The following is a 12,921-nucleotide window of genomic DNA, read 5'->3' as shown; positions in this document are numbered from 1 at the left end:
TCCAGTTGTCATAATTTGCATCTGGATAGTGTCTGATTCTAAGACAGAACATTACAACTCAGGCGCAGAATGCTAAACACAAAAGACTCCTGTGTATTCACTTTGATTCTATGAATATCTACAAATGTCTATCACGTTGGCCTTGAGCAAAGATGTGTGGGAAGCTTATGCCGTGCCTTAATGTTTTAAGAAAGAGGAAGTATTCCCAGGGACCCAGGAAGCAGTACATGGCCAGGGCAAAAGAGGCTGAGAAGCCACCTGTGCAGGTGGGGCTGGGTGTATGGCTGGGATACCAAGTTACCATCTGTGGGGCTGTAAGTCACACCATCTCTTACCTCTCCAGATGGGATGGGTTTTCATTACTTTACCTAAACACATTGCAAAGCAATACTATGGTTTCTGTAGTGAAGGGAAACAAGAAGGAGAGGGCAGAAGGATGAAGGATAACCTCAAATGAGACTAAGCAAGAAGCCGAGGTGTAGCTGGGTACCAGTGGCTCATACCTGTAATTCGAGCTACTCAGGTGGCTCAGATCAGAGGATGTCAGTTTGAAGCCAGCCTTTGCCAGAAGGTCCATGAGATGCTTATCTCCAGTTAACCACAAAAAAGATAAAAGTGGAGCTATGGCTCAAATGATACATGTCGGCCTTGAGTGAAAGAACTAAGAGATATATGCCCAGGTCCTGAGTTCAAGCCCCAGTACACACACACACACACACACACACACACACACACACACACACACACTCATCCACTGTGATTAAAAGGGACCTTTGCCTTATTTTCTTCTCACCAGGTATCCCTTCTTTTGCATCAGCTCCTTAGCCAACTTTGTTTTTGAGTGAGACCCATAGGCGAAACCACGGTGAAAACTCTTCATTGCTCACAGGAAGTCCTGGATCCCGGGAACACGGGAGTAAGGGAAGCACCCGTAGTGGAGGTTGCCTGGCAGCCTGCGACAGTCTGATCTCCTCTCCTCTTCTCTTCCTCTGTCCTGCAGCAATGGAATGGCAGAGACACGGCTCTGATGGTCACTCGTGTGGTCAACCACAGACGCTTCTCAGCCACAGTCAGTGTGGCAGACACTGCCCAGCGCAGCATCAGCAAATACCGCTGTGTGATCCGCTCAGATGGGGGGTCTGGCGTGTCCAACTACGCAGAGCTGATTGTGAAAGGTGAGTGCCACCAGCCCACGTGCCACGACCTCTAGTGGCCTGGATTAGAAGGCCTTCTCTGCCTCATCCCTACAGCCTTGAGCGGCCTGGAAGGGTAACAACACCTTCCTGCTGTTTCCCCCACCCCACTCAATAGCACGCGACCTGGTTTCCTATTGCTCCCTCCTACCACCCCCAAATAGGAAGCTCTTGTAAAATCCCACAACACCGCATTGCCTCTTAAGGCAGAAGCTCGTATGGGTGACACGTGCAGAAAAGCCTGGGTGACAGGCAACACAAAGGACATTGCTAAATTTGGTTTTATTTTGTATTTAAAGTCGGGGGGGGGGAAATGTCCTTGGTGGTGCACTGCAGCTGTGTTCCCATACAATTGTTTCTGAGGGATTTTTTAATTGAAAATTCCATTCAATGACAATAGTTGGGGAGGATTTTTGAAATTAACCATCTTGGCCCTCGCTCGCCTTGATTCAATTATTTGCAGTTTTCTTCCTCTTGTTCACCTTGAGTTATAGTTTGTATGCTTTCCATGGAACTGTACATATTGTTTTCTTGGCTGATTTTCCCCCAGGAGTTGAGTATCCTACTTGTTTTTGAAGCTTTTGCTCAGTTGTGTTATCATACTTAATGGGTATATATTATTTCATCCAAATAGTTTCCTGTTTTTTTTTGTTGTTGTTGCTGTTGTTGTTTTTTTGAGAAAGGGTCTCACTCTGTAGAGAACCTGCTCTTGAACTGCAGTCCTCTTAAATGCTAGGGTTATAGACATTTGCTGCTATACCATGTTACATTTTCCTGTTTCTGAAAAGTCCCCTTACTTGGGTAATTCCAGGTATGTTTGTGTTTGTTTTCTGTTCATTTGAGTACACAATAATTAACACCTCATGCCGTTTTTCTAAAGAGAACATTTTTATTCCAGTGAGTGGATTCTTTCCTGAAGACAAATTCCCCAGAGGTAGAGCTGGGAGGGTCAAAGCATAAGAATATCTTGATAGATTTTCCTTTGTGCTGCAGTATTGCTTTTACAACCCCCCCCCCCCACAATTTGACAATTTACACTGGCAACAACAGTATATGTATGTACTCATTTTGCCTGTGTTATGTTCACCGATTAAAATTTCAATATAGCATAATTTAGGGAATGAAATAATGAAGCTGCTCACATTACCCCAGCTGTGGAACAGTATTTGGTGTGTTTGAAGAGTGGAAAACCATCGATCAGCCTACTGGAGGCTTTGGTGTTGGCTTCCTAAAGTGTGGATTGGGGTGAAAGCTTTCTCTCTTTTCGCTAGCAACCGTGGGATCGATCAGTGGCTTTACTGCCACCTGAACAGGGATTGCTCTCTGGAACTCTATTCCAAGTCTGTTTGCCCTAGATGGATATTTGCATGGCTGAGGATATATCATCACTGAGGACTCGGCTTTAGTATCATCTTTTCCAGAGAGCACCCTGTCCCCTCTTTCGGTCACATTCTATCTCATCTCCTTGTCCTCTAGTCTGTGTAGATATTATCCAATGATGTTGACAGCTTCCCTTTATTTGTTTCCGGTGGCTTTAGTCTGTCTCTTTTAGGCTATTGCCCCCATGACAGTGGGAGAATTGTTTGCGTGGTTCTAAGTACTGCCACTCAGAGTGTAGCCTTGGCATGGGTTTTGTGTATTCTGAGCCATGCGAACTGGCCAGTGAGTGGCTGACTATTTTGACTTGTGCAGTCAGTCATTTCCTAAGACATAACTTAAAATGTGGTGGAATGATGGATGAGTGAATGAATTACTAGCCCCAGCAGGCATTCATTTAATCACTAGAATGTCACGAACACTTAAGCCAAAGATCAACCCATTAGGCCATTGTGAACCAAACAACTTTTATACATACACAAGAAAAATCACATTTAAATTCATTTACGTGGGGTGTCATTAAACTATAAAAGAAGCCATCACTCTCATGGGCCCAGGCTCATTATCTTTGCTTTTTGGGTGCCATAAGATTGATTTGTGTGGCATAGTGGCCTTTGAAGTCCTTTTAGTGACTATGCCATTTCCTGAGTTGAATGCACTTCTCTCATGGTTTTCCCTTCATTCTGGAACTGGAAGCTACTTCAGTGAATGTCCTGAGTTCTCTTGAGTTCTCCGTGGTCTGGGCCTAGGAAAAAGTGAGTAAATGATAGAAGAATAGGTGAATGAGCATGAACATTAATGCTACATTCTGATACTTTCATGCATAGACAGATGAGATGAGACTATGCTTGGCTTGTCCTTTCCGATTACATTTAAAGCCCTAGGCGAATTTTCTTTGGCGTAGGCCACGTGGCTACTGTATATGTTCTTGGTACATTGTGTATTGTATATATGTCTACCTGACCTAGGGAAGGGAAAGAAAAACAGGGTGTAAGATAGCACAAGAAATGTACATACTGCCCTACTATGTAACTGTACTCCTTTTGCACAACACTTTGTCAAAAGATTTTTGTTTAATTAATAAATAAATTCTAAAAAAAAAACCCAAACCCCAAAAGAATAGAAATATATTAGGGGGATTTTATGGTTTTTTCTTCCATCTTTCCCTTCCTTGCTTGCAAATTAAAATTTATCATGTTTTTAAACAATGTATCTTTTAAGTATTGGAGAATGCTGTATCTCTGATGCTTTTAAATCTTCAAATAGATGCTACAAGTAGTCTTAAGATTGACAAATAAGGAAAGGCATGCAGCCCAAACTGGCACACCAAATGTATGAACCTTCTTCAAGAGGCAGATCTTATTTGATTGCAGGTAGGGAGAGGGAAGACTCAGACTCACAGTATTCAGAAGCCCAGAATATACGGAAGCACCACCACCTTGATTTGCAGAGATGACCTCTGAGATGGCACTTCATCTTTTATTGGCGGTGCAAGCTAAGTCAGTTCATGCTGGCCCCCAGATGCACCGGGCTGGCATATCAGACCAGCATCCACCCCTGCTCTGATCCCCCTCACCTGGAGCTTCTGCCGCTTCACTTTAAGACATGTTCTGAGTGGTACCCAGCTCTTTCACAGAGGGCAATAGGTTAGAGCTCTCTGTAATTTTGCTTCATTTTATTATACCTTGATGACATTCATCCGTATTTTTGACATAGAAATATCACTTTTATTAAGGCCAATATCCATCCCATTTTAATATTCAGTTGATGATAAGCCTTGAACTTGATTCCTTGAATGTTTTGGCAAGTCCCTTCACATATGTTATCTCTTTTTATCTTAATTACCCTGTGCACACTGGTTTTTATTTCAACTACTTTTATGGCAGAGAGAACCCACGCAGCCAGGTTGACAAGCCCAGGGCAATCTTCGGGGAGACTTCTGACTCGGGTCTGGCTCACACTGTTTAGGCCACACTTGGAGGGCCGGAGATTGTGGCCTTGTTGGTATCCTGGCATCACAATCTCATGAACAGTGCCGAAGAGATACAGGTGGCAGGCAGACAAGCAAGCAGGGCTTATGGAGCTCTTGCGTGCACGTGTGTGCGAGTGCACACACACACACACACTTAAAGAAAAAAGCAATAGCTAGTGGTATCCAAACTAAACAACACAATGAAAGGCAGAGCCACCCAGAGCAGGGATAACCAGAGGCAGCCTGTCACCCAGTAGTGTGAGCCTAGCAAGCATTTGGAGGCAGTGAACAAGAGCCTCTGGGGAAACTGTCTTCTGAGCGATGACTCACTTTCCCTCCTTCTGTCCTTCCCCAAGAGCCCTTTGCTTGGCTGAGTCAGGATGCATAAACACTCCAGCACTGATGTATTCACACTTCCAAGAAGTCGCACAGTGAAGTGTTCATCTACCCTTTATCAAGAAAAGGAGAAAATCTGGTAAACAATGTAAAAAGATTCTCAGGGGTCAAGTGCCGTTCTCGTGGCAGAGGTGGGGGCCCTGTGTTTGCTCCTTGGAGCAATGATACCTCTGCTCATCATCCAGCATGGACTGTGTGTCTAGGAGCCCCTGGCTGTCCCTGGCATGACACAGAAAGAACACGATCCCTCTGTGGTTATCCTCCCTAAGGTTCCCATCCAGCATCAGGACAGAACTCTGGAGCTGAGATGCCCAGGTTAGAACCCTAGCCCCATCTTCTCACAGCTCTGTGACCTTGAACATGACATAAACCTTTCAGGGCCACAGCTGGCTGATCTGGAAATGAGGTTGCAAGATTCCTCTCTCAAAAGCTTCTGTGGGATGACAGATGCCCTAGTTCTAAGAATCATGCCTTAGTAGACATGTCCAAAAATATTTAAAATAAAATAAATGGCCCATCCAGGTAAGGAAATCCAGGAGACATAGAACTCTGAGGGTAGAACAAGACACCTGGCCCAGCTTCTGGCTTGAGTAGCTGGTGCTTTCTCCCCACAGGGGGAGGAGTAAAGGAAGGGAGAGGTGGAAACATAAAAATGGGGCATGGAGACCGTGCATAGCCCCACTTGAGTTCGTCCTCAACTGAGGAGCGAGGAAACCTCAGCCGCTAGCCATCTTGTAGTCATCCATCTGGCCACACGGGCCCATCCCTTCTGATGGCATCTTGAGAACTCTGGCCTTGCTGAGAGCTTACAGGACTTAGTGTCTGAGGGTCCTAGGAGTTGGGTCCCCAGCGAGTGATTTTATGGAACATGCTCATGCTGAGCCCAGCAGTGGAGGGCCAGGTTGAGACAAGTCAGCTTGCTCATGGCTGGCTGGCTCCTGGCCATCGCAGCATGATGAAGATCAGGGCTGCGGAACCGGCAGCCTAATTCGCATGTAGGTAATATCAAATTCTCCGGGTGACGCACAGACTGCAATGAAAGCAAATTGGAATTACTTAATTCCGAAGAGCTGTTTATTGAGTTGCGATAATGTACTGGGTATATGTTAGATGACTCTGTAATTGAGGTTTTTCTCAGTTGACAACACAGCCCCTCAACCTACCTGTTCCAGGCCAGTGCTCCTGAGTGTGCTTATTTTCTCTCTCTTTCTGGTCTTCTGAGTATCTTCTATTTCAAGGTGTTTTAGCTCCACTCAAAGACGTGCATGCCTTCGACCAAAGTTATTCAGCTGCATCCTGACGAAATGATTCTAATTCATCAATCTGTTGGTGGTGATTTTTAAACCAGCTCTCCAATTTTATTTAACAACCTTCCCCAGTGCCCAGAACTCCTATCACTATGGAGTTTGTGTCTCAAAAACACATAATACTGGTGGGCCTCCTCAGATGTTCTGACTTAACTATGACTGCCAGTCTGATTTATGGTACCTTAGTGGGGTCAAGAATAGGAATAGTAGATTGAAACACACATGAGCTTCAGTGTCAGTCATGGTCTGAGTAACCCCAGCCTATTTTCCTTATCTGCACAATGGGATGAAGATATCTAATTGAGTCCTAGTGATACAAACAATACAATGTCATACATGTGTGTATACATGTATATATGTATGTATCTATATACATGTATGTATGTATATATGAATGTACATATGTATATACACACATATTCAACAGATAGGTAGACCAGTCCCAGTACAAGGCAAAGACCTACAAAATTCTATCTGTAACTACCAGTAAAATTATTCTTACCATTATTATTAGGGAATATTGTCCACAGACAGGGTTCAACTTTTCCCTGTTCTGGATTAAAGGCATAGTCTCATGCCCTAGGGATATTTAAATTTAGATCATGGAAAGGTCTCTTTCCTGAAGAAATATTTAGATTGTCAAGTCCAGTCTACTGGTTGAGGTCAGTTGTGAAATGTTTTATTTCCCTGGTGTGGTCTTGTTTCTTTCCCTTCCTTTGTAAATGTCTTGTTTCTGTGCTAAAAAGCTTCTTGACGTCACATTAGGTTTCAGCACCTGGAACATCTTCATCATGGGTTGGCAGTGGTAGGCTGTCCCGTTATGCAAGAGCAGGTTCCACAGTTGACTCTGGTCCTGACATGGCCTGTTTTGCTTTCCTGCTAGTCTCTGTAGCGACTTGAGGTTCCAGGCTCTGCTCTGGATGGTTGGAACAGTTGGCTAGCTTCTGTCTTCATTGGTTTAATGAAGGTTTATTGAGCCTATCTGACAATGCCACAAGCGAACCCATGATACATAGCCATGGAATTTATGTCCGGCAACTGCTGGACTAGCTTACAAATCTCAACTATAATCTCTGTCCTCAGAATTATTAACATCCCATTTTATGAAAGAAGGCACAGAGACTCAGAGAAGCTATAGAGCTTCACACAGCTGACAAGAGGTAGAGTTAGGCTTGCCTAGCTCTTCTTTCTATGCCATGTGTTTTAAAAAAACCTACTGTGGTAGATCCTCCTGTTGGGTGTGAGCTGAGGAATACTGTCCGGAACATTTGGGAGGGCTGCTATAAACAGCTCTATCTGAGCTGGATCCTGCGGCCTCACAAGTTTACAATTTGGCACAGCCTGGGTCGGTTTTGAGGCATAAGTGGTGGTCATGTGTGAGGCTGGGTAGGAGGACATGTGTACTCTGTACTGGAGTTTTATTTGGGAGGAGTAAAAGGCCCAGAAGGACTTCCATTGGAGTAGAGGCTCAGAGGGACTTCTCTTCATTGCATGGGCAGAATGCTGACAGTCACAAGATCTCCGCATGTAGCCCTTGGTCCTCTCCCTCAGTGCTGCCTGTGTGCAGTGGAAAGCCAGTCAGGAATCTAGTGTGGTCAAAGGCCCACCTAGTGTTTGGAAGAGGAGTAAGAGATAGGTGGCATGGGGGCTGGGACCCCTGGAAGTAGGTGAGAGCCTGGAGTCGAATGCATGGTGAGGCAGGGAAGAAGAATCATGTGGTAGAGAAGGTCTTTTCAAACAAGTGGCCCTGATGGGCATCTGGAGTGCATTGCTGCTAGGAAAGTCTGGGGTTCAGTATAGAATTCGGGTGTCAGAAAGTTGGAGTATTCATACCCAACTCTGAGTAGCTATTGACTGAGTGCTTCTCCCGAGGGAAGTATTACTATACTATTGCATTTGGCATAGACCTGTTTTCTCCTGATCTTTGGAGAAAGTCTGTGGCCACTGAGATTTGGCTATGGCCATCAGAGAGAAGTTGCCCTACATGCACTGAAATGATAAAGCAGAGAAATGGGAGTAGGATATGGAAATTCTGTTCCAGAGACCCCATATATCCATGACCTTATTAGGTGATCAAGGCTGCCAGTTGCTGCTTTGTTACTGAGAACACCAGGAGAGGACAAGTGCATTTTCAGAGTGAAAGCAAAGCCAGCAGCCATATCTTCACTGAGAGTACCAGGAAAGGACAGGTACATTCTGGGAGGAGAGGCAGAGCCAGAATCCTCAGCTTCATTGAGAACACTAGGGGAGGACAGAGGCATGCTAGGAGGAGAGGCAGAGCCAGCAGCCATATCTTGAGAATACCAGGGGAGGATAAGTGCATGCTGGGAGAAGAGATAGAGCCAGCAGCAGCCACTCAGCTTTGTGTCTGGAATCTCTGGCACACTGTGAATGCTCCTTTAGAAGTGGACTTCCCTCAGAGGCAAAAGGGAAGCTGTACTTCCTTCTCAGAGAGGCCAAAGACCAAGCTTGGGGAGCATCTTTGTCGACCCTACCACTTTCTACCACCTGTTCGTCCTCTCCCTAAATCAGAGGAGCAGACTTTCCGCACAGAAAATAATAGTAAAGTCTCCTGAGGTTTCTGGGCTAACTATTTAGGTCAGCTGTTGTAGCAGAAGAAGCGCCAGGAAACATCCAAATAAATGAACATGGCTGAGAGCCAAAAAATTCCCCCAAAACTTTATTTACAGAGACAGGCAGAGGGTTGGATTTGAGCCAAGGGCCACAGAGTTGTGATTACCAATCCCTACCCTATTTTTTCAGCTGGAAGCTACTCAGTCTCCCTTCCCATTCCCTCCACTCTACCCCACTGAGGTCTATTCCCTATTAGTAGCCCCCACAGCAGGTTGAAACAAGGGAAATAATAGTATTTCCCTGCACAAATCTTCTACTGCGCCCAAGCTTCTCACCATGGCCTTCCAAAGTGTCTCCCCTCTGTCTCTCGGATTCCTGACCCCCAGACTCAGGTTTGTCTTCTCACCCTCTTGCCTAGCCATGGTGTTTTGTCTCCTATTCTTTGGCACACACTAAGCTAACTGACTTCAGGGCCTTTGTATTTTTTTCCTCTGTGACTCAAGTGCTTCCTTCCAGGTAATTATGTAGCTCAGTTGTTTTGTGTCCACTGATCTGTGCTCTGTCACCAGCTTCTCAGAGAGGCCTTCCCCCACTTGGGATACCCACCCTTCCCACTCCACCTCTACCCCTTGAAAATTGGGAGCTTTGTTCCATGCTTTTGTTTGTTTACTAAGTCTTATCATAACCAACCAGTGAGATTTCTATTTGTGCGTATGTGAGTTCACTTTCCATCCCTGTCATGAAATACCTGAGACAAATAACTTATAAAAATGAAATGGCTATTTTGACCCTTGGAGATTCCATCCCAATCCAGTCAGGTGGGCTCAGTGCTCTGGGACTCTGGTGTGTGTGGGGGGGCTGGATGGAATGGTGCTAGATGCACACATGCTGGACAAAACTGCTCACTACATGGCCAGGAAACAAAAGAGGAAGAGAGGAGGGTCCCACAATTCCCATCAACAAAGGCACACTGTCCATGACTGCAAGACTTCCTACTGGGACCTACTCACTAATGATTACATCACTTCCCAAAAGTTCCATCTTGAAGACCAAACCTGTAAGGCCCTTTTGTGAAAGTCAATATCTAAACTGTAGTCCTTATCATTCATCTTTCCTGTGAGAACATGAATAAATGAAGAGAGAAGCTGTCCTGCTGTACCCCATTGTCCTTCTGTGTCATGGAACAGTCCCTGAGCTAGAGGGGTTTGAATGCTCCCGCCAGGTCCACTGAAGCGGTCCCAAGTCCTCCCTCCACAGTCATGCCGCCTCCATGGATACCCGACACCTTTCCTTCCTTGCTTTTGAATTGTGTCTTGTATGTTTTATATCTGATGGGCACATAATAGCTGTGCATTTTTAATGAGTAGAGTGTGATTCTGGGACATTCTCACTACAAAGAAAGGGGTTGCTTAAAGAGAAAGATATGTTTATTACCTTCAGATGCCAGTGGTAGTTCTTTTTTTTTTTTTCTTGAGGTTCTTGCTGTTGCTTGAGCTCTTCTGGTTTGCCTCCTGCCTCTGAGCAAGCACTGTCTCTTTTGTAGGTGGGTTTTCTTTTCCTTTTTCCTGTAATTCATAGCTTCCACTTTCATTTATTTATTCCCACTGTAGAGGCTGGTGTTTCACAATTCCCTGTGTTTCTCTTGTGGCCTTCTTTCCACCTGATTTGATTACAATTTGAGATTTGAGCGCACCTGCCCCAGTCTTGGTGCTTATGCAGTCAGTCTGCTATGTGGTTATTAGAATAACCATTAAAAATTTTAAGGGCTGGGGATATAGCCTAGTGGCAAGAGTGCCTGCCTCGGATACACGAGGCCCTAGGTTCGGTTCCCCAGCACCACATATACAGAAAACGGCCAGAAGCGGCGCTGTGGCTCAAGTGGCGGAGTGCTAGCCTTGAGCAAAAGGAAGCCAGGGACAGTGCTCAGGCCCTGAGTCCAAGGCCCATGACTGGCCAAAAAAAAAAAAAAAAAAAAAAAAATTTTAAGGGCTGGGAATATGGCCTAGTGGCAAGAGCGCTTGCCTCGTATACTTGAAGCCCTGGGTTCGATTCCTCAGCACCACATGGGAAACGGCCAGAAGTGGCGCTGTGGCTCAAGTGGCAGAGTGCTAGCCTTGAGCAAAAAGAAGCCAGGGACAGTGCTCAGGCCCAGAGTCCAAGCACCAGGACTGGCAAAAAAAAAAAAAAAAAAAAAAAAAAAATTAAAAAAGCCAAAAGCCTTCTTGACCTTCATTTGTCCCCTTTAAGGGAAGACTTGCCTCATGATGGCCAGACCCAGCTCCTTAGGGGTCATGCATCCTGGAGCCCTGGGGCGCCATGGTCTTTTACCAGTTCTCAAGGACATGTGGATTCTATGTTAGAGATCTTGGTTTCAAATCCAGGTTCTGCCGTACATTAGCTTTGTGAGTGAGGGCCACTGTTTTACAACTCCCTAAGAATAATAGGGGATAATGAGGCTGGCTCCCCAAGAGTTGGAAGCAGGCTCGTGGACACAGAAATCCTGGGTGCACACAGTTGTCCTTACCTACCTACCTCATTCCCACATTTTTCCAGCTGCCCCCCTCTTAGCCTCTGGCTCCCTCAGTCTTTGGTAATGTCCCCATTAGTTTTTCATCGGAAGAGAGAAATGACAGATGGGATAAAAGTGAGGAACTTAACTTGAACATATGTGTGTGGGGGGAAGCTAACGGGGAGCTCTCTCTGGATATTGTACTCCATACAGGCAGAGAGACCAGCTTATTTTTAAGGAAGCGTAAATGTGGATAAATAAAACCTGACAAGTATTGGTTTCCCTGAATTATTTTGACTACTTCCTCAGCTGCATGCCGATGTGTTGCATTAACAGTTTTAACGCATTTGGAAATTAAATCAAATGGCAATTGCATTAAATCCTCGCTCACTTGAAACATTACCCTCCTGTGTTCAAATGGAAGAATGAGCTGGGCTGGGGAAGGAGCTGCAAAGGCTATAGTTAGCTACCATTTGTGGACCATTTACTGCATCCCAGCCATTTCACCAGCTATCTGGACACGGCATCTCATTCTGTCATCTCTGTGGGCCGGTGTTGTTGGTAACAATGCAGAGACCTGATTCTTCAGTTTCATCAGAATCACACAGCCCAGGCCTGGCCTCTTGATTCTGCAAAAGAGACTGCTTCTGAGAGTCCTAATGCTAATACTACATTCCATAATTTTCCATCCACTAGCAGACTTATGTAGGATATTGTTCTTAGGGAACTAAGTTGGAGGCTCAGTTAAGCTCACTTAAGCTACAGTCTCTAGCTTTGGAAGGATGCTCAGATCATCGACTCCTCTCCCTGCAGCCCAGTTCACGTATGAAACTTGCCGCCTCTGCCTCCAGCAGGTTTGCAGCAGAGGGAGACTTCCTTCATCCCCAGAATATACATGTTCATGTCTAAGGAGTTTTGATCATCCTAATTGGGATGAGGGCATATGGATGCTTACTGAGCAGAGCTCAGAGATGTTGCTAAACTTCCTGTAATACCCAACACAATTGGCCTTTGGGCTAGATCATTCTTTAATGCAACTGTAAAGAATAAAATGATCCAGGTCCCACAGCTAATTGTGCTTAGTCTGAGAGTCTTGGCCCATATTTTTCCTATGCTACTGCTCGGTCCTTGACGTCCTAGCGTTCAGCTGCAATTCTATGGGCTTCTGGGCAGGTGGGGTATGAGGTGTAAGAGAAGGAAGGTGAGCTGGTCAGTGGTTGTGGAGAAGTGATTTAGCTTATCAGAGCTTGGACCTCCCTGTCTGGAAAAATTCTTATTTACTTTATGACTGAGGATTTTTCTCATTCTTCCATCAAATATTCATGGAGAACCACAGGTTTCAGGGTAGCAAAACTTACTATTTGTATGCCCAACACATGGGCCTCTCTTTCCTCTGTTTTAAGAACAGGCCTTGTGACCAAGGACTACATTTCCCAGGATGCGTCTTTCTCACCAGGGTCCTATGATTGGTCAGAGGAACCAGAGCAGAAGTACTATAGGTTCTTTCAGGTTCAAACAGCTTAAGAAGTCATTTTCCACACCTTTCTTCCCTCTGTGATTGACCAGATATAGACAATTCCCATCTCCTAGGAG

At 45.2% G+C, this 12,921-nt stretch overlaps 1 protein-coding gene across 1 annotated transcript in view; it reads left to right on the top strand.

Annotated features, from left to right (window-relative positions):
- Ptprt (protein tyrosine phosphatase receptor type T) overlaps nt 1–12,921 on the top strand; it is a 688,872-nt gene that overhangs the window by 97,269 nt on the left and 578,682 nt on the right. Inside the window, exon 6 of the mRNA XM_048349408.1 lies at nt 1,001–1,175. Within this exon, the coding sequence (XP_048205365.1) occupies nt 1,001–1,175 (175 nt within the window). The remainder of the gene's footprint in view (nt 1–1,000; nt 1,176–12,921) is intronic.

This window comes from Perognathus longimembris, chromosome 6 (genome assembly GCF_023159225.1).
Source record: "Perognathus longimembris pacificus isolate PPM17 chromosome 6, ASM2315922v1, whole genome shotgun sequence".
NCBI lineage: Eukaryota > Metazoa > Chordata > Mammalia > Rodentia > Heteromyidae > Perognathus > Perognathus longimembris.
Note: the sequence above shows the minus strand (reverse complement) of the source record. Positions and strands in the feature narration are given on the sequence as shown.